Source organism: Bos grunniens, chromosome 24, assembly GCF_055505025.1.
Source record: "Bos grunniens cultivar Pamir isolate PY7600 chromosome 24, Bosgru_T2T1.0, whole genome shotgun sequence".
Lineage (NCBI taxonomy): Eukaryota > Metazoa > Chordata > Mammalia > Artiodactyla > Bovidae > Bos > Bos grunniens.
In genome coordinates, this window is record NC_141188.1 from 22,359,806 (window position 1) to 22,384,627 (window position 24,822).

At 45.2% G+C, this 24,822-nt stretch overlaps 1 protein-coding gene across 13 annotated transcripts in view; it reads right to left on the reverse strand.

Annotated features, from left to right (window-relative positions):
* Positions 1-24,822, reverse strand: part of FHOD3 (formin homology 2 domain containing 3) — a 523,276-nt gene that overhangs the window by 424,999 nt on the left and 73,455 nt on the right. For all 13 annotated transcript variants that reach the window (XM_086372649.1, XM_086372648.1, XM_086372647.1 and 10 more), the window contains exon 3: positions 21,726-21,790. In XM_086372649.1, the coding sequence (XP_086228775.1) occupies positions 21,726-21,790 (65 nt within the window). The remainder of the gene's footprint in view (positions 1-21,725; positions 21,791-24,822) is intronic.

Below are 24,822 nucleotides of genomic sequence, written 5' to 3' on the forward strand. Positions count from 1 at the left end.
TTCCCTGTCCACAGACGTGGACTCCTGATCTTTCCAAGTTGGTTTCATCCATGAATGACTCATGACTAGTCTATGTTTTCCAGTTGTTATTTCCCCCCAAATCCTGCAATCTCTCCATAAATTCTATTACATGATTACTCTAGATACCAGGGTTTGCTAGTTTAATATTTCCTTCTTCCCCATCCAAATGTTCACGTGAGGGGTGACAGAACCACTGTCATGGCGAACACGTGTGCCCTGCTACACTCACGATGTAGTCACTCTTGCAAGCAAGTTTGCCGCGAGTGCACACATCTCAAAACCATGTCTTGTTCACACCTTGGTACACCAGGCTGCAGAGGCCAGAGTGCGATGTGCTATATTGCTTTTGTTACAGTATTCGGACAAGTGTTAACGGAAAATATCAAAGGTCTAGATTGTGCTCCCCCAAAATCAAAACAGGCAGTCCTGGGCATAGCGGCCACAGTGCCCACAGAGCAGGACCCCAGCCCTGGAACAGGTTCCATCTCCTCCAGCAACAACAGTGAGCACATGGCCCCGACAGAGTCACACTTTATTTTAGACTCACTCCCTCTCTTTCACCTCAAATACTGCAGCCTTAAAAAGAACAAAGCTCGGGGCATCTCCAGTTTTAATTTAGCCTGGCACAGCCAGCCTGCCCTGAGCCGCCATCCCGGCTGAGGGAAGACGGGCAGGAGCAGCTGCCTGTCATCTCTACTCTGGACATGCCACCCCCGTCTTCCGAGCACATGGTGCATCTCTCTAAGTTGCCTGATGAGGCAGCGCCCTGCCTGCCTTCAGGAGAAGGGCTAGAGCTAAGAGGATCCACATCCCCAACTCCAGGGCCCAGTCTGCAGAGATCTTCTCTGTGGGGCTAACGGGGTCTCGCCCTCCTAAATTCAGAAGCACGTGGGAAATGAGGCACTCCAGGCAGACCAACAGAGGTGGACCACTGATGCAGCTCGGGAGAGAGCTGGCCTCACCCCTGGGACCAGAGGGCATCCTGAGCAGCTGAGGGGATGACCCCCGGCCCACCAGAGGGACAGGCTGCTTGCTCACGGCAAAGCCAAGACCTGGAGGGTCCTCAAAACAGGACACATGAAAAGGAGAGCTGAGCCTCACCTGCTCACTGCCTTCTCCCAGACCCACCATCTCTCCTTGGGCAGGAGTGAAGCAGGAGGGGCGGCCACGGTGTTCTCCTGGGATCTGAGTAGAAGTCCCTGATCTCTGCAAGTAGAAAGAGTGGGACATGGGGCTCCCTGTGATGTAGTCACATCCGAGGAGACTGAAAATCCATGTCACATCATCCTAAGGACTATCTGTACAGTTCAGTTCAGTTCAGTAGCTCGGTCATGTCCGACTCTTTGCGACCCCATGAATCGCAGCACGCTAGGCCTCCCTGTCCATCACCAACTCCCGGAGTTTACCCAAACTCATGTCCATCAAGTCGGTGATGCCATCCAGCCATCTCATCCTCTGTCGTCCCTTTCTCCTCCCTTGCCCCCAATCCCTCCCAGCATCAGGGTCTTTTCCAATGAGTCAACTCTTCGCATGAGGTGGCCAAAGTATTGGAGTTTCAGCTTCAGCATCAGTCCTTCCAATGAACACCCAGGACTGATCTCCTTTAGGATGGACTGATTGGACCTCCTTGCTGTCCAAGGAACTCTCAAGAGTCTTTTCCAACACCACAGTTCAAAAGCATCAATTCTTCAGCACTCAGCCTTCTTCACAGTCCAACTCTCACATCCATACATGACCACTGGAAAAACCATAGCCTTGACTAGACGGACTTTTGTTGGCAAAGTAATGTCTCTGCTTTTGAATATGCTATCTAGGTTGGTCATAACTTTCCTTCCAAGGAGTAAGCATCTTTTAATTTCACGGCTGCAGTCACCACCTGCAGTGATTATGGAGCCCAAAAAAATAAACACTGTTTCCACTGTTTCCCCATCTATTTCCCATGAAGTGATGGGACCGGATGCCATGACCTGTACAGGCAGCACGCTGTTAACACGCAGTCCTCTGGGAAAGTTACCTGGAACTAACTAGGTAAGTTACCTGGAACAAGGAGGTGATTCCTTCCATCCGTGGGTCTAGGAGTGCTGCCCTCCTAAGGAATGACAGTGAAGTCTCCAGTCGTGTCCAACTGTTGGTGACTCCATGGACTGTAGCCCGCCAGATTCCTCTATCCATGGGATTTTCCAGCCAAGGATACTGGAGTGGGTTGCTATTTCCTTCTCCAGGGGATCTTCCTGACCCGCGGATCAAAGCCAGATCTCCCTCATTGCAGGCAGACTCTTCACTGTCTGAGCCACCAGGGAATCCCAAGAGAGAGGGGAGGCAAAAAGCCTACAGCACCTGGTATTCCCAGGCAGTCTCCCATCCAAGTACTAACCAGGCCCCATGCTGCTTAGCTTCTGAGATCAGATGAGATCGGGCACATTAGGAAAAATGCAGAAACAGAGGGCTGCCTGCCCAACTCTGACCTCCTGGGCCTTTCATGGAGCTGAGCGACAGACTCAAGAACACACTGTGTCCATTTTCTGATTCTCTCTAAGAGACAGCTGACCTAGGGAGGCATGCAAGGGCTCCAGAAGTTTTGTTTGGTTTTCTCTGCTTAGCTTGGGCCTTGTGTCTAGTTTAAGAATCAAGGAAAAGTCAGAAAGACATGGTATGCTACAGAAATCAAGAGGAGAGAAATGGAGAGTATAGTTAAAATTTTATGAACAAATGTTCTTAGAGAAAAACACAACAAAAAGACAAAAGATTTAAGAGAGACACCAATGTAACCAAACTATTAAAAAGACTCCCTCAGAACACTTCTTAAATGTATACAGAGAATTTTCCAGTATTTATATGAACTATGTCCCAAGTTCAGGTGGGAAAACTGAGGCTCAGGGCAGTTCTATGATTGGCTTCCAGAAACCCCAAACTCCTTCCTCCTGTAAGGCCCCTTTACCCCTCTGCCCTCAGGGAGAGGAAGGTCCTCCATCCCTGCCCTGAGAACAGGACATGGACAGATCACACACATGGAGAATCGAGAGTGAATGGTGAAACTCCCACGCTAAAAGCACCAGGGACATGTGGTGGGCAGGCTGGAGCCCTTCCAGTGGGGGGTGGGAAACTGGCGTGGATGAAGTTCAGGTCTCCAATGGACACAGCACACATTTCAACAACAGATCCAGAGCTTAGGGCAGAGTTGGAAACTTCAAACACATAGCTGCCAGTTAGATACACGAGTAGAGGGAAGTGCTCCCTGACTGCAGACAATACTACCAAGGCACGGTGATCAAAACAGTGTGGTATTGGCACAAAACAGACACACAGATCAACAGAACTGAATGGAGAGCCCAGAAATAAACCCACATACCCACGGTCAATCGATCTATGACAAAGGAGGCAAGAATATACAATGGAGAAGACGGTCTCTTCAGCAAGCCGTATTGGGAAAGCTGGACAGCTGCATGTAAATCAGTGAAGTTAGAACACACCCTCACACCATACACAAAAATAAGCTCAAAATGGCTTTCAGACTTAAATACAAGACATGATACCATAAAGCTCCTAAAAGAGAGCACAGGCAAAACATTCTCTAAGTACTACCAATGTTTCCTTACATCAGTCTTCTAAGACAACAGAAATAAAAACAAAAATAAACAAATGGGACCTAACTAAACTTATAAGATTTTGCACAGCAAAGGAAACCATAAAGAAAAGGAAAAGATAACATACAGACTGGGAGAAAATATTTGCAAATGAGGTGACCAAGGGCTTTATTTCCAAAATATACAAACAGCTCATTCAACTCAAACAACAACAACAAAACCCAATCAAAATATAGACAGAAAAAAAAAAAATGGGCAGAAGACCTAAACGGACAAATCTTCAAGACATAGAGATGGCCAGCAGGGACATGAAAAGATGCTTAACACTGCTAAGCACTAGAGAAGTACAAATCAAAACTACCATGAGGTATGACCATATGCCAGTCAGAACGGTCGTCACAAAAAGTCTTCAAATAACAAATGCTGGAGAGGGTATGGAGAAAAGGGAACCCTCCTAACATTGTTAGTGGGAACGTAAATTGATCCAGCCATAATGGAGAACAGTATGGAGATTCCTTAAAAAACTAAAAACTGAGCTACCATATGACCCAGCAATCCCACTACTGGGCGTATATCTGGAAAAGATGAAAACTAATTCAAAATGATACATGCACCTCAATGTTCATAGGAGCACTATTTACAACAGCCAAGACATGGAAGCAACCTAAATGTCCATCAACAGATGAATAAAGAAGATGTGGTATAAATATATATATATGAATATCCCTCAGCCGTAAAAAAGAATAAAATAATGCCCTTTGTAGCAATATGGATGAGCCTAGAGATTATCATTGGAGAAGGCAATGGCACCCCACTCCAGTACTCTTGCCTGGAAAATCCAATGGACGGAGGAGCCTGGTGGGCTGCAGTCCATGAGGTCGCTAGGAGTCAGACACAACTGAGCAATTTCACTTTATTTTTTCACTTTCATGCATTGGAGAAGGAAATGGCAACCCACTCCAGTGTTCTTGCCTGGAGAATCCCAGGGACGGGGCAGCCTGGTGGGCTGACGTCTATGGGGTTGCACGGAGTCGGACACGACTGAAGCGACTTAGCAGCAGCAGCAGCAGAGATTATCATACTAAGCAAAGTCAGACAGAGAAAGACAAACACCGTATGATATCACTTATGTTGTGGAATCCAAAAATGATATAAATGAACTTATTTTCAAAACAAAAACACTCACAGACTTAGAAAACAAATTTACGGTTACCAAAGGGGAAGAGGGTGAGGGATACATTGGAAGTTTTTGATTAGCAGATATAAACTATTATATACAAAACAGATAAACAACAAGGTCCTACTGTATAGAAGAGGGAACTATATTCAATATCTTATAACAAACTATAATGGAAAAGAAACTGAAACAGTTTCTATATGTATACATATATACACATACATACACATATATACATGAATCACTTTGCTATACACCAGAAACTAACATAAAGTTGTAAAGCAACTATACTTTGATAAAAATTGCTTCATATTTGTACTACATTTACTCTGTGCCTATTCATTTCCTTTACAGTACTTGATATGGTGGTGACACCCAGGAGGCATTCCATACACCTGATGAGTTATTTTCTAAGTCAGGCGGAAAGCTGGATCTCTCTCACATTGCAGGAATATAAATGATAGCATATTTTCACGCCTACTCGTAAGTTACAGCTGAATCTTAACGGTGGCAGCAACAAAGCTCCTGCTCATGGAAATCCCACAGGGCTGCCAGATGTCAGGTTTTTGACCGAAGACAGACTCCTGGCTCACCCGTCCTTTCAGCAGCTCTGAAGGGAAACACAAGGGTCTCCATTTTTTGAGAAGTCGGTGGCATGTCCTGGGTCTGGCTGCCTGACGATGCTGGTACCAGAATCAGAATCCTGCCTCCCATAGCTCCACCCTGGTCCACCAGTTCTCCTCAATTAGGACACCCCTAAAGAGGGACCAATACCCTCAACTACAGTCTGGGTCCCCAGACCTGAGCAGGCCCTCTCCATGACCTCTGATTTTTTTTTTTCTTATTTTGTCTTCTAAGCCATTTGTTTAAGGAAAATTAAGAGATGCCAGAGGAGGATTCTATGAAATAAAAACTGGCATGTTTTAAATATATAATCTTGGATTCTAGACACAACCTCCTTTGAAGGTGACAACACAAGTCCTCCTCACAAGGCCCAGGTCAGCCCATAAGTGAGAACCCCAAATTCCACAAGTCCCCCAAGCCAGAAGTCACACCGTGGAGCCGCCAGAGAATCCTGACAAAGACAGGGCCTCAAGTCAGACCATGGAAAGGACTGAATCCCAAACCCTGGAGGAGAGCCAAAGAAAGGCAGGGCTGCCAGTAGGACCCCAAGGCTAAGCTGCACTTGGGTCCCACCATCGGATATCTGCAGTGGGTACAAACCAGCATGCTGACCTCAAATTGCCTGGCCTGAGCTATTCCAGGCATTCTGGGAGGCCATCTCAATGGACACACTCCTCTTCAAGATTTCACTACCTTCCATGAAAGAAAAAAAAGATCTACAGCAAATTACATCAGTGACTCACACGCCTTGGCAGTTGCTAGCCAGGCAGCTTTGCGAGCTCCTTTTCAGAGTCCATAATAGGCTGGTAATTGTTTTTATGGCTTTCTGATGAAGTGCAAAGCACTGCATGGCACTCTGCTCTGCTTCCTCCTGGTGGCCTTGGAGTCCTCGGAGCCAGTGCCGGGTGAAGGGGATAGGACCTGGTCCACCCATCCTTAGCCACCCACCTCACTCTCACCAATTCCAGCACCCAAGCCCCATATCCAGACAATCTGATGAGGGGCCAGAGGGCCAGAGCATGACATCATGGGGCAGCTTTCTAAGGTACCCTGAGCCAAACAAGTCATTTTTTAAAATCTCTAGGATACTAAGTCAACTGACAATGTTACTGTTGTATGTGTGGGGAGTTTACCATCATTAGTATAGTTGCTGAAATCAGTCCTGAATATTCATTGGAAGGACTGATGCTGAAACTCCAATACTTTGGCCACCTGATGCAAAGGGCCAGCTCATTGGAAAAGACCCTGATGCTGGGAAAGATTGAAGGCAAAAGGAGAAGAGGGCAGCAAACTCCAGGAGACGGTAAAGGAGAGGGAAGCCTGGCATGCTGCAGTCCATGGGATCACAGATTTGGACACGACTGAGCAACTGAACAACAATAGCATAGCTGTTGTAAATAAACATATTGATTGTACTTTTAGGTACCACTGGAACAGCTCATCTATTTGAGCATTTTGTAAATATCAACTTGGAATTTTTTTTACTACTTTTACAGAGCTCAGAGTATAATTTTTCAACCCTAAAATTATGATACAAAGTAACTAGCACTCGGTGTTTTTATTCCTTTTCATACACTTGTCTTATCTGATTTCTGAGAAGCATTATCCTCCATTTCAGCAGTCCTTTCTGGAGAACACGATCTTGGAACACAAAGGATCAGGGAGAGAGGCTGCCTTCACTAACAGAAAACCCACTTCATTTTAGTGAAGATGAGAGTTGTTCAGTAAACATGTTGTTCAATGCTTTCCAAAACTGGAACATTCCAAAATGTATCAAAACCAGGATAACTGAAAAGAAGAGAACCACAAAAATGACCCAAATGTCACTAGCTAAACAGAAACCAGGGACTCAGAATGGCCCTTCTGGTCTTGGGGTGACCAGATCCGCTGTGTAATACCAAAGAGAATGTTAACAGAAATTTACTGACGGATAGTTTCAAATCTGTCTACCAATCAGCAAAGGGCAGCATGTAAAACATACTGTAAATACATTCAGTCCAGTTCAGTCACTCAGTTGTGTTCAACTCTTAGAGACCCCACGGACTGCAGCACGCCAACTCCCCCTGTCCATCACCGACTCCCGGAGTTTGCTCAAACTCATGTCCATTGAGTTGGCGATGCCATCCAACCATCTCATCCTCTGTCGACCCCTTCTCCTCCCGCCTTCAATCTTTCCCAGCATCAGGGTCTTTTCCAATAAATCAGTTCTTCGCATCAAGTGGCCAAAGTATTGGAGTTTCAGCTTCAGCATCAGTCCTTCCAATAAACATTCAAGACGAATTTCCTTTAGGATGGACTGGATGGATCTCCTTGCAGTCCAAGGAACTCTCAAGAGTCTTCTCCAACACCACAGCTCATAAGCACCAATTTTTCAGCACTCAGCTTTCTTTATGGTCGAACTCTCACACCCATACATGACTACCAGAAAAACCATAGCTTTCGACTAGACAGACTTTTGTCGTCAAAGTGATGTGTCTGCTTTTTATTATGCTGTCTAGGTTGGTCAGAGCTTTTCTTCTAAGGAGCAGGTGTCTTTTAATTTCATGGCTACAGTCACGATCTGCAGTGATTTTGGAGCCCAAAAAAAGAAAGTCTCCGTTTCCATTGTTTCCCCATCTATTTGCCATGAAGTGATGGGACTGGAAGCCATGATCTTCGTTTTTTGAATGTTGAGTTTTAAGCCAATGTTTTCACTCTCCCCTTTTACTTTCATCAAGAGGCTCTTTAGTTCCTCTTTGCTTTCTGCCATACCGGTGGTGTCATCTGCATATCTGAGGTTATTGATATTTCTCCCGGCAATCTTGATTCCAGCTTGTGCTTCATCCAGCCCTGCATTTCCCATGATGCACTCTGCATAGAAGTTAAATAAGCAAAGTGACAATATTCATCCTTGACGTTCTCCTTTGCTAATTTTGAACCAGTTTGTTGTTCCATGTCCAGTTCTAACTATTGCTTCCTGACCAGATTAGTTGGGTATTAGCTGCATTCATATTTAAATAAGAGTTCTACAGTTTATTGTTGCAGTTAATCATCTCATACAATCCTGAGATTCAGTTCTGGATAAGGTCCTTCAAGAATTGGAGAGAGTACATGGATTTCATACAAGTCACTTCTACCTATGAATAAATCAGACACTTTACAGGTAATTTCCTTTAAGAACTACTGGATAATCACATTTCAATTGTGCTCTAACAAGCTGTAAAGCAACAAAATACCAACTTTATCACAACAACAATGATATTCACCATTTGCCCCAAGTAACACATGCCAGGAACCGCGCTTGGATCTGTACAGACACCATCTCCACGAGTATCTACATTAGTACCAGCAACGAGGCATCAGGACCCCCTTGTCCTCACTGTCATATATAAGCAGACAGACCTAAAAGGGTTGAGTAACTTGCTCATGGACACAAAGATTCAGGGCTGCATTTAAACCCCAATTTGCCTGATTCTAAAGCATACACCTGTTCTTTGAGCCCATAAATCAATACCCAATATAAACTGTGCGACCCCATAGACCACAGCCCACCAGGCTCCCCCGTCCCTGGGATTCTCCAGACAAGAACACTGGAGTGGGTTGCCATTTCCTTCTCCAATGCATGAAAGTGAAAAGTGAAAGTGAAGTCGCTCAGTCGTGTCCAACTCTTTGCGACCCCATGGACTGCAGCCTACGAGGCTCCTCCATCCATGGGATTTTCCAGGCAAGAGTACTGGAGTGGGGTGCCATTGCCTTCTCCCAGCAGATGCCTGGAGCATGGTAATCACTGATAAAGGCCAGCCAGTGCAAGTACAGGCCCTGGAGTCAGGAAGACCCACATGAGTATCTCAGCTCTGTCACATACTCCCCTCGAGACCTCAGCCAAGCAAGCAGATCACAAGTGCCTCAGGCTTCTCCTCTGTTAAATGGGAATAGTAATCCCCTCCCCTCAGAGGCTGTTGTGAGGACTGAAGTACATAGTACTTTGCCCAGTGTCTGGTGGGAAGGAAATGCAGTGGAAATTTCCCTTTCTGCTTGTATAAAAGGAAAGCTTTGTAAAAAGTAACACAACAGGACTTTTCCAGTTAACAGTTGACAGATACGGATGTGAATCAGCTCTGCGATTCAGCTCTCTGTCCCTGGGTGAGCGAGCAAACCTCTCTGAATCTCGCTTTCTTCTTCTGTAAAGATAATGAATGTGTCAAGAGGATAAATGGAATAACCTGTGTTAAGCACCCTGCACGGAGCAGGTGCTCAATACAGTGGCTGATGGGGCCTGGGGATGACTCACATGCAGCATCCACCCCCAAAACGCCCCAGGTGAAGCCAGTGTTGGTCCTCCTCCCCTGGACTAAGGTGTGTGGCAGGGAGAGCAGTGTGATTCATAATGACTCTGACTCTGCTTTCAGACAAAATCTTCAGACCTAAATCCCTGTGCCCCTTCCATCCATCCATCCATCCATCCATCCATCCCTAGGTGACATCCAGAGCACACATTGTGCCCACCCAGGAAGGATTCTTCCAAAGAAGAGGCAACAGTGGGGCTAGAAGGCTCTCAAGTCATCGTATGTTGCCTGCACAGGTCAACCACCAGGCCTTGGCCATCCCCGCTCAGAACAATCAGAATCAGCATCTCCACCGGGGCACATTCCATCACCAGCCCCAGGAAGATCCACGACCACCCTTCATGATGCTTCACCATCTTCTCGTGAGTTTTTCAGTGGTCTGTCATCAATTTGTTACATTGGGGCAAAGAGCATCTCACCCTCTTCCCCAAAAGAAGTGACCCAGGCTCTGTTCCAAAGAGCAGTCTTCTGTCAGGGTGTTAGCACAAATCACCACCATCTTACCTCCAACCTCAGGATGCAGATTTAAAGGTCACAGCTCCATGGGGGACCCAGAACCACCCAGGGTAGGGGCAGACAGTGGCCCCCAGACCCCACTCACATTGCTCTGCCTGGCAACCAGGCCACAAGAAACCAGAGGCTATGCACTTCCAGCTTTACACGAGACCTCCAGAACTGAGTGTCCTCCTGGAAACACTCTTTAAAGGATACTCTACCCACTTGCACAGCTTTGTTACTTTCTACTTCCTTCCACATTCTGTTTACTGCCTTTTATTCTTCTTTCTGAGAAAATACCTAAGAAATTCAATTCTGAAAGTAAGTGAATTAAACTTAAATACATGTCAGCTCTACAACCTTTTCAGTGGTTCTTTTGAGTTCCTCGACCCAATTCCAGTGTGTGTGTCTGTGTCTGTCTGTGTGTCTGTCTGTGTGTCTCTGTGTGTGTGTGTGTGTGTGCATGTGTGTCTGTGTGTCTGTCTAGGCTTCCCCACACCAACAAGCCATCCTCAGCCCACCAGCTGGGTGTTCTACCATTCACCTCGATGCTGAAACTATCTAGATGGTGCAGTAGTTGTTCCATAAGTCATCCCATAAGAAGGCCCCCACTGCACTTCAGAAGCCAATCCCAAGTTGTTGTCCATGCTTCTGATCAACCAGCAACAGATCAGAGGTTCCAATGAACCCCTCCTTGGGCTTGATTAATTTGTTAGAGCAGCCCACAGAACTTGAGAGAAACATTTTACTGACTAGGTCACCAGTTCATTATAGAAGGCTGTACATCAGGAACAGCCACGTGGAAGAAATGCAGCAGGCAAAGTCAAGGGCAAGAGTGAGGATCTTCCATGCCCTCTCCAGATGCCACTCTCCATGAATCCCTGTGTGTTCACCAACCCAGAGGTTCTCTGAAACCTATACTTTAGGGGTTTTTAATAGAGGCTTCATTACAGGGTCATAACTGATTAAATCATTGCCCATTGGTGATTCATCCAACCTCTATCTAGCCCTTCTCATCTCCCTGAAGGTCAGGGGGTAAATTGGAAAGTTCCAAACCTCTAATCACATGGTGGGGATTCCCTGGTGGCTTAGACAGTAAAGAATCTCCCTGCAATGCAGGAGACCTGGGTTCAATCAGCTTGGAACCCTGATCTCCCGGGTTGGGAAGATCCCCTGGAGAAGGGAATAGCTATCCACTCCAGTATTCTTGCCTGGAGAACTCCACGGACAGAGGCACCTGGCAGGTTATAGTCTATGGGGTTGCAAAGAGTTGGACACGACTAAGCAGCTAACATACACACAATCACATGGTTGGCTCCTGTGAGCCAACCATCCCTAGGTGGGGTACAAAAGTCACCATGTTAATATAACAAAAAATATCTCTGTTGCTCTTACCGCTTAGGAAATCCCAAGGGTTTTAGGAGTTCTGTGCCAGAAAGAGGATGAAGACCAAATACACATTCTTAATAGAAACCACAATATCACAAGAGGCTTTATTTACTCAACAAATAAGGTTAGGTCTGCTTTGTTTTATAGGCTGGATACAAAACAGTCCACCTTCAAGGAGCTAGCTTCAACAGCTAGTGGCTACCTGGCACGGAACCCCTACATCATAGATCTCCTCAGATATGAACCAAATCTCCAAGCCAGGAGCAGGAGGACTCAACAGCTTCCTGCCTAGAACCCTGCTGTTCCTTCTGGATAGCTCCTAAAGCCAGAGGCAATCATTCCCAGGGACTTCCTAACTCGAAGCCCAAAATGAGGGGCCACATGTCCAGTGGTCAGGATGGAGCCAGGAAGGGACCCAGAAGCTCCAGTTCCATCTAAAGGAGTTGGCAGCTCAACCCAGAAGTAACTGCATTACTAAACATGGTCAGCTCTTGAAGGGTGAAATCCATTTATCTCGGCTGTTTGCTTTCCCCTAAGGCAATCTGTGAACCACACTTGGGGGAACTCAGCTGGAAGACCATCTTCTGAAGTCTGGCAAAACTTCATTTGGGAAAAGTGTTATATTAGATATTTCAGCAGCACTTCTCAGACTTTTTAAACCAGAAGGCTTGCATCAGTCTGCAGTCACATGTAAGATGAGCTAGACTGTACTGTTGTCGTTATTTAGTTGCTCAGTCATGTCTGACTCTTTGTGACCCCATGGACTGCAGCCTGCCAGGTTCCTCTGGCCCTGGGATTCTCCAGACAAGAATACTGGAGTAGGTTGCCATTTCCTTCTCCAGGGGATCTTCCCAACCCAGGGGATAGAACCTGGGTCTCCTTTACCACTGATTCTTTACCACTGAGCCACCAGGGAAGCCTGGAGGTTACATAAAATAGCCTAAAAAGAGAAGTATCAGGCCAGGGCAAAGACCCCCAGTCAGGGAATGGAGAGCGTCAAGACTTATTCCCTCTCCGTCCCAGGCATGTGGTCTTGAGAAAATGTCCACTTTTCTCAGCCCCTCCCAAGGCTCAGGAAGGGTAGAGAGGGTCCATGAAACATGAGTGAGAAGAGAAATATTGCAAAAGTGTCATTCAGTGAACATGGTTCAAATGGCCTTTTTTAAATGGCCGAGGTAAATAAGTTCCAAAGAACTGATGAAAACTATGGTGCTGGAGAAGACTCCTGAGAATCCCTGGACCGCAAGATCAAACCAGTCAATCTTGAGAGAAATCCAACCGTGAATACTCATTGGAAGGAATGATGCTAAAGCTGAAGCTCCAGTATTTTGGTCATCTGATCCAAACAGCCAACTCACTGGAAAAGTCCCTGATGCTGGGAAAGACTGAGGGCAGAAGGAGAAGAGGGCATCAGAGGATGAGATGGCTGGATGGCATCACCAAAGCAATGGACATGAACTTGGGCAAACTTCAGGAGATGGTGATAGGAAAAGGCCTGGCATGCTGCAGTCCATGGAGTCACAAAGAGTCGGACATGACTGGGCGACTGAACAACAAACAAGCTCCAATGTATTAGAGTTCTTCTCAAACTAATCTTCTTTGTAATATTTCACTTTTGAAATACTTGTAGCTACATTATCTAATTTTAAAATTGTTACTAAGTTCACCACTGAATCCAAAGTGGAGCCTTTTTTAAAGACTAGGAAGTGACTGAAGTGTTGAATGCACACCTAACATCACACCTCCTCCCACAAAGACTGCCCACATTCTTATAAAGTGGACTCCTTCCTGCCCACACCATCACAGTCCAGTTACTAGGATACAGATAAAGCATGTCACCTCTGGGTATAATTAACAACAGAAGCTGTTCTTTTCAGTGATGATAACAAGATTTTAATTATATGAGCTTTTTTCATTTTCTCCTCTGCTCAGTTCAATTCAGTCGCTCAGTCATGTCCGACTCTTTGCAACTCCATGGACTGCAGCATGCCAGGATTCCCTGTCCGTCACCAACTCCTGGAGCTTGCTCAAACTCATGTCCATCGAATCGGTGATGTCGTCCAACCATCTCATCCTCTGTTATCCCCTTCTCCTCCTGCCTTTAATCTTTCCCAGCACCAGGGTCTTTTCCAGTGAGTTAGTTCTTTGCCTCAGGTGGCCAAAGTATTGAAGTTTCAGCTTCAGCATCAGTCCTTCCAATGAATATTCAGGACTGATTCCTTTTAGGATTGACTGGTTGGATCTCCTTGCAGTCCAAGGGACTCTCAAAGAGTCTTCTCCAACACCACAGTTCAAAAGCATCAATTCTTTGGCACTCAGCTTTCTTTATGAGCCAACTCTTACATCCATACATGACTACTGGAAAAAACCATACCTTGTACTAGACAGACCTTTGTCAGCAAAGTAACATCTTTGCTTCTTAATATGCTGTCTAGGTTTGTCACAGCTTTTTTTTTTTTCCCAAGGAGCAAGCTATTCCGTCATTACTACTCTTATTATGTGAATTTGAGACCAACAGCACTTATAACATTTCCTCCAACCTCTTTTTTTTCCTTCAAATTAAAACTTAAACTGGCTACATATTTTGCTGAACTACTAATGTTTTGCAAGTGCTTTGTTTACAAGTTAAAATACCTCCCATTTTGTATTTCTAACACAACAGAAATCAGTAAAATGCCCAAAGAATCCCCTTCCCTAGAAATCTGTTGTCTTCAAGTCTCTCAGCAAGACCTGAAAAGAACACAAGTGTTCACCCAATCCTTGGAGAACCCCCACGCAGCAGGACCTTTGCAAGCCATCCATCCTTTTCAGCTCCTAAGTCCTCTGGATATCAATGTCTCTAGAAATTGGAGACAAAGCGCTTGTTTTCTGACATACAGTCTTATTGATCCATGATAAAAATGAGGTTGTCTCTTCATGGGGACAGACACTGGTACAGAGAACCAGGAACTAGAACTTGCATTACACTCCACCATCAGGTCAGACCTGGGAGTGGGAAGCAGTTATAGAAAGACCAGTCTTGAAGAAATCAAAAGCACAGTGATTTCCTTACCAGGAGTTGTTTTCCAGATAGAAGAAAGGTTCTACTAGACAGCAATTTTGGAGTCTAACTGCCAGCATGTGGTTTGAACTTGTCTTGTAACATCTGCTACAGGTGTCTCCACCAATACGACTACATTCTTCAGTGTCAATTTTTTGTTGCCACTGGCTAGAATTCCACTGTACTGTGCTTAGTCACTCAGTCGTGTCTGACTCTTTTGCGACCCCATGGACTGCAGCCTGCCAGGCTCCTCTGTCCACGGGGATTCTCTAGGCAAGAATACTGGAGTGGGTTGCCATGTCCTCCTCCAGGGGATCTTCCTGACCCAGGGACTGAACCCAGGACTCCTGCCTTACAGGCAGATTCTCTCCTCTGAACCACCAGGGAAGAATTTCACTAGGACAAGACAGACAAACTCAACGTAATGGTTCCAAGGCAATATTCAAATTCCATCATCCAGAGATCCTTAGAGAGGAAAGGTAACACAGTCCTGCAGAGGCAATGAATTAATCATTTAAAAAAGGAAAAGTCTTGGGAGGGCAGTAGAGAGCACAAAGATGAAACAGCTGCCATAAGAGACCCTGATACATCTGCTTTTCTTGCCTGGGCTTCAATTCACATTTGCCCACAACCATACTTCCTCTCTAGATGCCTCTTAATTTCCGTAGCTGACCTGAGTTTCCAGCTGCATCTGGAAGGTTCTTGCGTTCTCTCATAGGTTTGTGTCTCCTTTTCTTTATTTGCCCCCACATTATGTTTACTTATGTGTCTGAAGATAGTAAAGCAATTCTTTAATCTCTTGTTGTTATTTTAATTTTGGGCAACAAATCCTTGCTGACCTATCTCCTCTAAGTCTATAGTATTTATGACAGATATGTTGTTTGATAACCTGGTGGTATGTTTCCCCTCCTTCTCATATCCCTTCTTCCTTTTTTATTTTTGGGTGGGGGGCAGCGCATATCTGTTGATCACTGTTTGACCATAAGGCATCTTAGAGGCAAGCAGCCCCCAGAGAGAGTGAAGAGAGTCAATAGGTCTATCTTCCCCAGCCCAGACCCAATGGCCTTCTAGACACATGAACATTTCGTGAGGTCTGTCATCTGGGAGCTGAGACAGATTAATAGGAAACAGATGATAAGAAGTGTTTAATCTGATTAACCCAAAGAGCTTGTCTTTACCTAGAGAGCAGAACTCTGGGCGAAAATGGGTCACAGACTTATTGTAAAAGGGAGGAAGTCTAAAACAAAAAACACAGAACAGTCACTGGACGTCTCCTTCTGCAAAGAAAGAGTCAGGATTTCAAAGCCAAGCCCTCTTGTGCCGAGGCCGCAGCCAGCCACTCGGGCTCCACAGAAAGATAACAGGAATAGGAATGGGCTCCGGGGTTCATGGAGAATCACCAGGTCCCGCCATCAAAGAACAGAAAACAGGAAACGTGACCCACTGTACCTAAACCCACTAGGGAAGAGTGTGTTCAAGACACTGTGAGCTCGACCCTTGTGCCTTTCACAGACAGAGCAAGAGGGAACCCCACCTGGGACCTAACTCTGCAGAGGCAGCACAAGGATAGAACTTGCCTCCTATGGGATGCAGGACAGAGTCAGTAAGAAGCCCGGGTCCAAGGGCTGAAGCCCGAGAAAGAAGGGCAAGGGGTCCAAGGGGAGAAAGAATGACTCTGGGGCTGTCTCCTGGTCAGAAAACAGTCATTTTTACTCTGTTTCTACAGATAGACAGGAGACAGTGGGAGGCCTGCCACCGCAGACAACAGAGAACTGGAAGCACCCATGTGGTTCCCCACCCCGGCACCTAGACAGACTGGTCCTCCAAGCTAAGGTGCATCACTGCACAGGCCGAGGGTCTCACCGTCCATGGTGCCAGCAGCTCCTCATCTTTATTAGCAAATATAGAAGCACCACACGGGTGCTATTCAGTGGCTGGAGGGGACGGAGCCCCCTGCTGGGCCAGCTGGGCTCAGCCACACAAAACCAGCTCACACTGAGCAAACGAGGAAAAGACACTCAGTCAGAACACCCAGCAAGGCGGGAAAGGAAGGAGGAGTCATGCTCACACTAACAGGCATGAGAAAAAAGAACCTGAGAAAGGGAGGAGTTGGTGGTGGCCGCGCTCATGGGTCACAGCTCCATCCCCACTCTCTGCACAGGAAGCCATGGGCCCTCTACACTGTAGCCAGAGGGGGTTCAGACACTGGACCAAATCTACACCTCACCAAGAGCCCCACATCACACACTCACACACCACCTCCATCACCACCAGTGAAAGCCGGCATTGAGAGGATCCCTCCCAGAAGACTGCACTCAGCCTCAGGATCCTTCTCAATACCGTGCCCCAGGGAACCACCACCTCTCCATCTATTGGCACATGAGCTGAATTGCTGCAGCCTCTTTTGCTCTAGAAGGTTCTTCTTGAAGAAACGCTCCACTCTCATTTAGCTCTCTGCTGTAAGAGAGTAACACAAAGCACACAGCTGCACAGTACAGCTCCTGAGAGGAAAACACTCTACAAACATTTTGAAAAACATTTTGAAACTGATGTTTCAGTTGCTGAAAAATTACTCTTCTGCATCAGCCGATGGAACAGCCTTTCCTTACATTGTTTTTGTGTCCTTGTGGGCTTCCCTGGTGGCTCAGTGGTAAAGAATTCACCTGCCAATGCAGGAGACACAGGTTTGATCCCTGGTCTGGGAAGATCCAGGGAGCAACTAAGCCTGTGCTCCACAACAAATGAGCCTGTGCTGCAGAGCCCATGCTCTGCAACGAGAAGCGACCAATCACCACAACTAGAGACAAAGTCCATGCAACAATGAATACCCAGTACAGCCAAAATAAACAAATAAGTAAATTGGCTTTATCCTTGTGATTTGACCTTTAGTGAGAGATGAAACTAAGCTCATGGAGAGCTCAATCACTTCTGCCACCTTGCCAGCTTCTGCCGACCTCACCTCTCTCTTATGGGCAGCCTTTGTCATCTCAGAGGTTTGGGGAAACATGCTCTAAAAGGTCTAAAGACCCTTCACATGGGTTGTTCCTCCCGACTGCAAGCATAAATGGCACTTTGAAATCTTCAGCCAATTGTTCATCCTTTTAACTCTAGCTGGATACTTGAAAGTGTCAGCCTAATGGGTCCCAGAGAATCAGTCAACAGGCTTTACTTGCTTGATGAGAAGACAGGGTTTGCTTCACAAAACTGAAGCACAGAGGTTTGAAGTCAAACACAATGCCTCCAAAGACAGCCCATAGAAGACTTGCAGATATTAACTTTAGGATCCTAATGACTTCAAACCTTACTTTTTTTTAACTCTCAATTCCATTCCTTCCCCCACAATTCTTCCACTCCTTTTCTCTTCATGATGAGATTTAGTCATCGGAGCCAGTTGGCCCTCTGAACATTTTTCTGGCTTCTGGCAATAGGATCACTTGCTGGGACCAGAAAAGTTTTTTTCTCTAACTAACCTCATTAAATGCAGACTTCACATGCCTGTCATATATATATATATATATATATTTTTAACTCTGTATCTGTTAAGTTCATCTCCATAATTTGACCACTATCTTTTTGAGAGACTGAAACTAGAAGAAGGCAAAGGCATACGGTGTTTGCTACTTTATGTTACATCAAGCGGTCATACTAAAAATGTGCAAAGTCATACAGCGGAGAGGAGTCCAGAGGTACAAAGAGCATGGGGCCTCTCTATGTATCAAAAACTCATTCCAGCTTCCTGCTGTGCTATCAGCAAAGACCCCTGTCTCAGCTGCTAGCTGGGACCATCACAGCAGTGCCCCGTGGCTTTCATTTCTCATGAGGTTTGCTCGGTTGCTAATCGTGAAGGCTCCAATCCACTCTCATCCCAACGGGTACAGAGTTCCAACGTTAACACTGGAGAATTCCAAAGGCATGTTACCTCCAATTCATCAACAAGCAGTCCTGGATTCTAAACATACCTACACTTAGTGAAAACAGAGGTGAAGGAGAAGAGAATTGGGGTGAAGAAAACACGACTTTGGAGAAATTCACTTGACAGCATTTTAAGCCCACTAGCCTACAGGGGAAGGAAATGGCAACCCACTCCAGTGTTCTTGCCTGGAGAATCCCAGGGACGGGGGAGCCTCATGGGCTGCCGTCACTGGGGTCGCACAGAGTCAGACACGACTGAAGTGACTTAGCAGTAGCAGCAGCAGCAGCCTACAGGGATCCTGGATCCTTCCAGTCCAATCGTGCGGTGGGAAGGGAAGTTTTTTGGGGAGCTGCATATGGTGCTAGACTGACAGCAGCCAGTGTCCCATGCCTGTAATCATTCAACCATTTTTTAGATGGGGAAGAGAAGAAGTGATCTTGAAAAAGAACAGGGATTCAACTAACTGATGTGAAAAAGGCTTTTTTCCCTCTGTCATGTTTCCCTTTGCCATTTCAACTTAAGATTGTTTCAGGTTTGGTTGTCTTTTTTTAATCCCAAAGAAATCTCACCTAATATTTCCATTTGGAAAGGGAAAAATTGTGTCACAATGGCAGCTGGTACACCACACACAGGATGCGTTCATTCCTTTGTATAGACATAAACCAAAGGGTAATACTTAGTATTGCGCTATTAAATCTATTTCAGATCTTGTCAACAATAGGACACAGAAGGACAAAGAGCGTTTTTTAATACAAAGAAGAAACTTTGCCTTCTTGGGTATTGATGGTAATTCACACAGTCAAATCTTCTCATTTAATATACTCAGGCCTGAAGTAATATAATGGTGAAAAGCGATTAAAGCATAAAGTCTTTTAAAAATGACACATATGGCACCTTAAGACTCTTAACTTGCAGCCATGGTGACTGACTGTCAGTTTCTCTGGGATGAGACACAGTTGGTTGCCAGGCACACTGCTCAGGAGATGCACCTGCCCATCATTTAGGGCCATGACCTTTCTTTGAATAAAAGTCCAGTGGGACACCCCATGGACTTTCTTTCATTAGCCACTCACATAATACAGTCTCTGATGCCCAATCTCGGTGTCTTTGAAGTGAAGCAAGTACTGAAGATGCTTACAAAGACCAAAATCCTTCTGGATTTTTATAACATTACACCTTTTATGCTTATCACAACCCACTCACATTGACAAGAAATGCTTTTATAGTAAGGAATTTTGAATCATTTTCAACATACTCAAAGCAGTGACTTTGTATACTCATACTTAATCAGTTTATAAAGTGTTCACGTCCCATTTAATTACCTAATTCTAATAGCAAGTACAACTGGCATCAGCAGGTTTGGGAACAAACACACTGACCCTGTCAGCACCCAGTTCTACCCTCTGAGCAGGAAGACCTGGCTGTCTGGGAAGACAGCAGGCTGGGCTGGCCTGGCTGCTGGGGTTCAGTTGCCATGGGGATGAGACGTATGATTACATGTATCACCCGGGACTATGGAACAATACATCAGTTAATGCAGTGAGTCAGTAATATGGAAGTCAGCTAGCTAGAAAAATCCTGTATTTGAAATATTTTAAGGGTATACTGCAAATAAGTGAATTTTCTTAAGACAAGTTAGCCCATTAGGACTTTGATCTAGCCTGTTGTAATGTAAATCTGCTTTCCGGTGCCTTACTCTTCCTGGGAAATACCAATTCATACTTATGTCCCAAATTTGACTGGATATCTGCTATATTTCACCCAGCATTCAGTATTTGTTGCATTCAGCACACTGTATGCACCTGGCTTTGTTCTAGATTCAGGACAAGGATCAGAAGGGAGTTTATCCAAAGTCATAGATCACAAGACTTTTCTACAGGTAGACATGATTTACACACATAAAATAATTGGAGAAACTATAAAGCAGGTAATCAAGGAAGTAAATGATTAAATACAATCAAGTGCCTGTGCATATTTTAAGGTCACTCAGTGCTACAGGCAGTTGAAAAGCAGGGTCAGTGCTGAAGATCCCACAGATTTCTCTCACTTCATTTCCAACAAGATCACGAACCCTCCCGACACACTGACCCTCCAGCTCCTTAGGTTTTTGTGTCAGCTGCACAATTACTCATCAACCACAGGGTCAGACAAAGGTTGTTCCTCAAGACACTCACAGCCTCACCCACTTAACCGCAAATGAAACAGAATTACCCAGATTCCCCTCCACATCAGCTGCTCCCTCACCCCATCCCTGGGTCTCCAACAAGAAAGCAGGGAGGAGGAGGAGGGACTGGAAATGGTTCTTTCCACTGCCCCCATGCACGCCACTCTCCAGGTGTAGACTGGGTCTTGGCAGGATGACCGGTGCTCTCCTAATTAGAGGCCTGACTTAAGACCACGACACGTATTAAATAAATGCAAACTGACTCAGATGTGGAAACTTCTATGCATAAGGCGAAATTTAGGTCCTCTCTTTTTCTTTTTATGTTACGTACTTGCCTCAACTTGGACCAGTGCCAGGAGGAAACCTTCCCGTGGAGTCTGTCTGCTTAACATAAATTACTGCTCTCATTGCCATTCAGCCCACGTGTACAGTGGAGAAACCAGTGGGTCCAGGAAAATCAATGGCTGCAGGAATGGGCGCCAGTGAGGTTTCTTATGTGACCACAGGCAGGCCATCTGAACCACAAATAATCTGCACAACATCAACTGCTGTGCATCCACGTGTGGCCCGTCCTATACTGACTTGAGATTTCCCTTTCAATCGCCTGAGACCACAGGCCAGGGGGCTGTAGGGAGTCACCAAGAGGCACATGAAAGTCACTTCAGCTGGCTGGAGGTTCACCCTGGCACAGCCCCACGAAGAACCTCATCTCTCCCCACACTGACAAAAAGAACCTCATCAACAATCCCTCTTACCTCCAGCTCTACTCACCAGCCAAACAGCAAAGAAAGCCAGAATGAAAGAGGTAACTTTCAAAAACAACTGCCAGAAACTGCTTCCCTAAAAACTCTAACCATCTGTGCTAGGGGCTAACCCAAGCATAGAGAGCATAAGAGTGAATACTGCATTTTATTCCCAGAAGTGGCATCAATTCTCACAAGTGTAATCACCAAGGGCAGATGGCAAGCACCCCCTTCTGCAGATGTCACTCACCGATGCAGGCATGGACCCTCACAGACAGCTGTGTCCTTAGGATGATGCTGTGCTTCTTGCCCCGCCTAATGGAGACAGGAGACAAAACATTCATTGGCGTCAGAGGGGTTGGCAAGGTAACCCTACCTGCTATCAATCAACCTGATGGTTTGGACACGCCCACCTGGGGAGGCCCCAGATAAGCAGAAACCCACACTGATTAACTATCTATCCTGAAATACTGTGATGTCACAGGACTTTACAGAAAATAAAACAATGAAGTTTGACTCTGTTAGACTGGCACAGGCATTTCATGGCCAAACCTGGTCTGCTCCACAGAGTCACATGTACTCACGCCTGACCATGTTGGGAAGTTTTTAAAATCTGTGCCCATCAAGTGAAATCCCTGGAATGTAACAGCACAAATCTGCTTGATCATTCCCATGGCTACTTTTACATGTTTTCGGATATAGAGAAAGGACACACTTAGTGGAGCAATCAGAAAAAACTGTTTTTCTGTGTGACAATTCAAGACACATTTTTTCTCTATTGCTCCAACAGGAAGACGGGGTCCAGTAAAGACAGCGTGTAGGCTATTTGTCATTAGGATGTCAATTTACACCGCACCTTGTCTCACCTTTGCTTCCTTTTCACTTCATTTCTTATAGAGGAAGATACAGGATGCCCCCACCCCCTGTTCTCCTTCCACAAAGGCTCAGCCCACTCTTACAGAGGAAAACCAAAGCCCAGAGCACATAAGAGAAGATATATGGGGAGCATATGAGTTCTGTCTTCCTGGTGTAGAAAAGGCTTTGAGCTTTGGGGAAAAAAGAGGGAAGCCAGGTTAAACAGAGCCAGGAACCATCCCAGGAGCGGGTAATCAGCTCAGTGTCTCAGTAGCTGAGTTCCCTCCCCATCACTCTGCAGGCCACGTTCAGCCCTCCCCCTCAGGGCTCCGTGTATAACAGAGTCTCACAGTGCTTTCCCGCTTCCTGGTTTTGTGGTTGTGCTGGAAGACAAGGGCACATAAATCTCACCAGGGCACATGATATTATAAATATGAAGTCACAGGAATTACAGTACCAGATCATATGTTTTATTCTTGAGACCAGATAAGAGGGGAAAGCATGGTTTCAAAAAAAAAAAACTTTTTAAAATTCTTTAAAAGGGGAAAAGAAAATCACTCATATGGTCCTACAAAAACATGGAGCAGCCTCTATCCAGCAGCTCCTTGTAGGCAGAGTCTGCACTCACAGTCCCTTCAAATGCCCACAAGTCCCTCCTTTTAGCTTTTGCTATGTGCAAGTTACCAGTCTTGAGTTTGCAAATACACAACACTCGACCCATCTTCAAAGACAAGTTTGAGATTCCTATAAACACAGACTTCTTCGAAACTATCTTCTTCATGTACAAAAAACCTTTTTCTCTCTTGACAGTCCTTTACAGGTGAGCTTTCCCATTTTGTAATTTTCTTGTTTCTAGTTATAGCCTTTTCTTTTCCACCAAGAGAACTTCCTTTAGCATTTCTTTTTATGATTTATTTTTAATTGGAGGAAAATTATTTCACAATATTGTGTTGGTTTCTGCCATACATCAACATGAATCAGCCATAAGCATACATATATCCAGGCTTCCCAGGTGGCTCAGTGGTAAAGAACCTGCCTGCAAAGCAGGAGCCACAGGAGATGTAGGTTCGATCCCTGGGTCAGAAAGAGGACAGAAGAAGCTGGCAGGCTATAGTCCATAGGGTAACGAAGAGTCAGACACAACTGAAGCGACTTAGCACGCACAGATGCATACTTATGCCCCCACCCTCTTGAACCTCCTCCCACCTCCTACCCCATTCCATTGCTCCAGGTTATCACAAAGCATCAGATTTGAGCTTCATGCCTCATACACCAAATTCCCATTGGCTATCTATTTTATATATGATAATGTATATGTTTCAATGGTACTATCTCAATTTGCATTTGTTTTAAAGATGGTTTGGTGGTGTTGAGTTCTTTGAGCTTTTGCTTGTCAGTAAAGCTTTGGCTTCTCCATCAAATCTGAAGAGAGCCTTGCTAGGTAGAGTATTCTTATTTGTAGGTTTTTCCCTTTCATCATGCCACTCCCTTCTTGCTTGCAGAGTTTCTGCTGAAAAGTCAGCTGATAACCTTATGGGGATTGCCATGGATATTACTTGTTGCTTTTAATATTTTTCCTTGTCTTTAATGTTTGTCCATTTGATTACTCTGTCTTTCAGCATCTTCCTCCTTGGGTTTATCCTGCCTGGGACTCTCTGTGCTTTCTGGACTTGGGTGACTGTTTCCCTTCTGATGTCAGGGAAGTTTTCAGCTATTATCTCTTCAACTGTTTTCTCAGGTCCTTTCTCTTCTCCTTATGAGACCCCTATAATGCAAATGTTGGTACATCTGATATTGTCCCAGAGATCTCTGAGACTGTCCTCATTTCTTTTTATTCATTATTCTGTTCTCGGGCAGTGATTTCCACCATTCTATCTTCCAGCTCACCGATTCATTCTTCTGCTTCACTTATTCTGCTATTTATTCCTTCTAGTGTATTTTTTTACTAAAATTATTGTATTCTTCAACTCTACTTGGTTGTTCTTTATATTTTCTTACTCTTTGTTAAAAACTTCTTGTAACGTCTCGCTCTGTGCGTCCATTGGTTCCCTGAGTTCTTGGATCACCTTTACAACCATTATGCTGAACTCTTTTCTCTTGCACACTGCCTATTTCCATTTCATTTAATTGTTCTTCTGGGGGGTTATCCTGACCCTTCACCTGGAACATATTCCTTTCCCATCTCATTTTTTTTTTTAATGTGAAAACATTTTCTACATGTTTATTTGTTCTTTTTTTTTAATTTTATTTTATTTTTAAACTTTACATAATTGTATTAGTTTTGCCAAATATCAAAATGAATCTGCCACAGGTATACATGTGTTCCCCATCCTGAACCCTCCTCCCTCATACCTCCCCATACCATCCCTCTGGGTCGTCCCAGTGCACTAGCCCCAAGCATCCAGTATCGTGCATCGAACCTGGACTGGCATCTCGTTTCATACATGATATTTTACATGTTTCAATGCCATTCTCCCAAATCTTCCCACCCT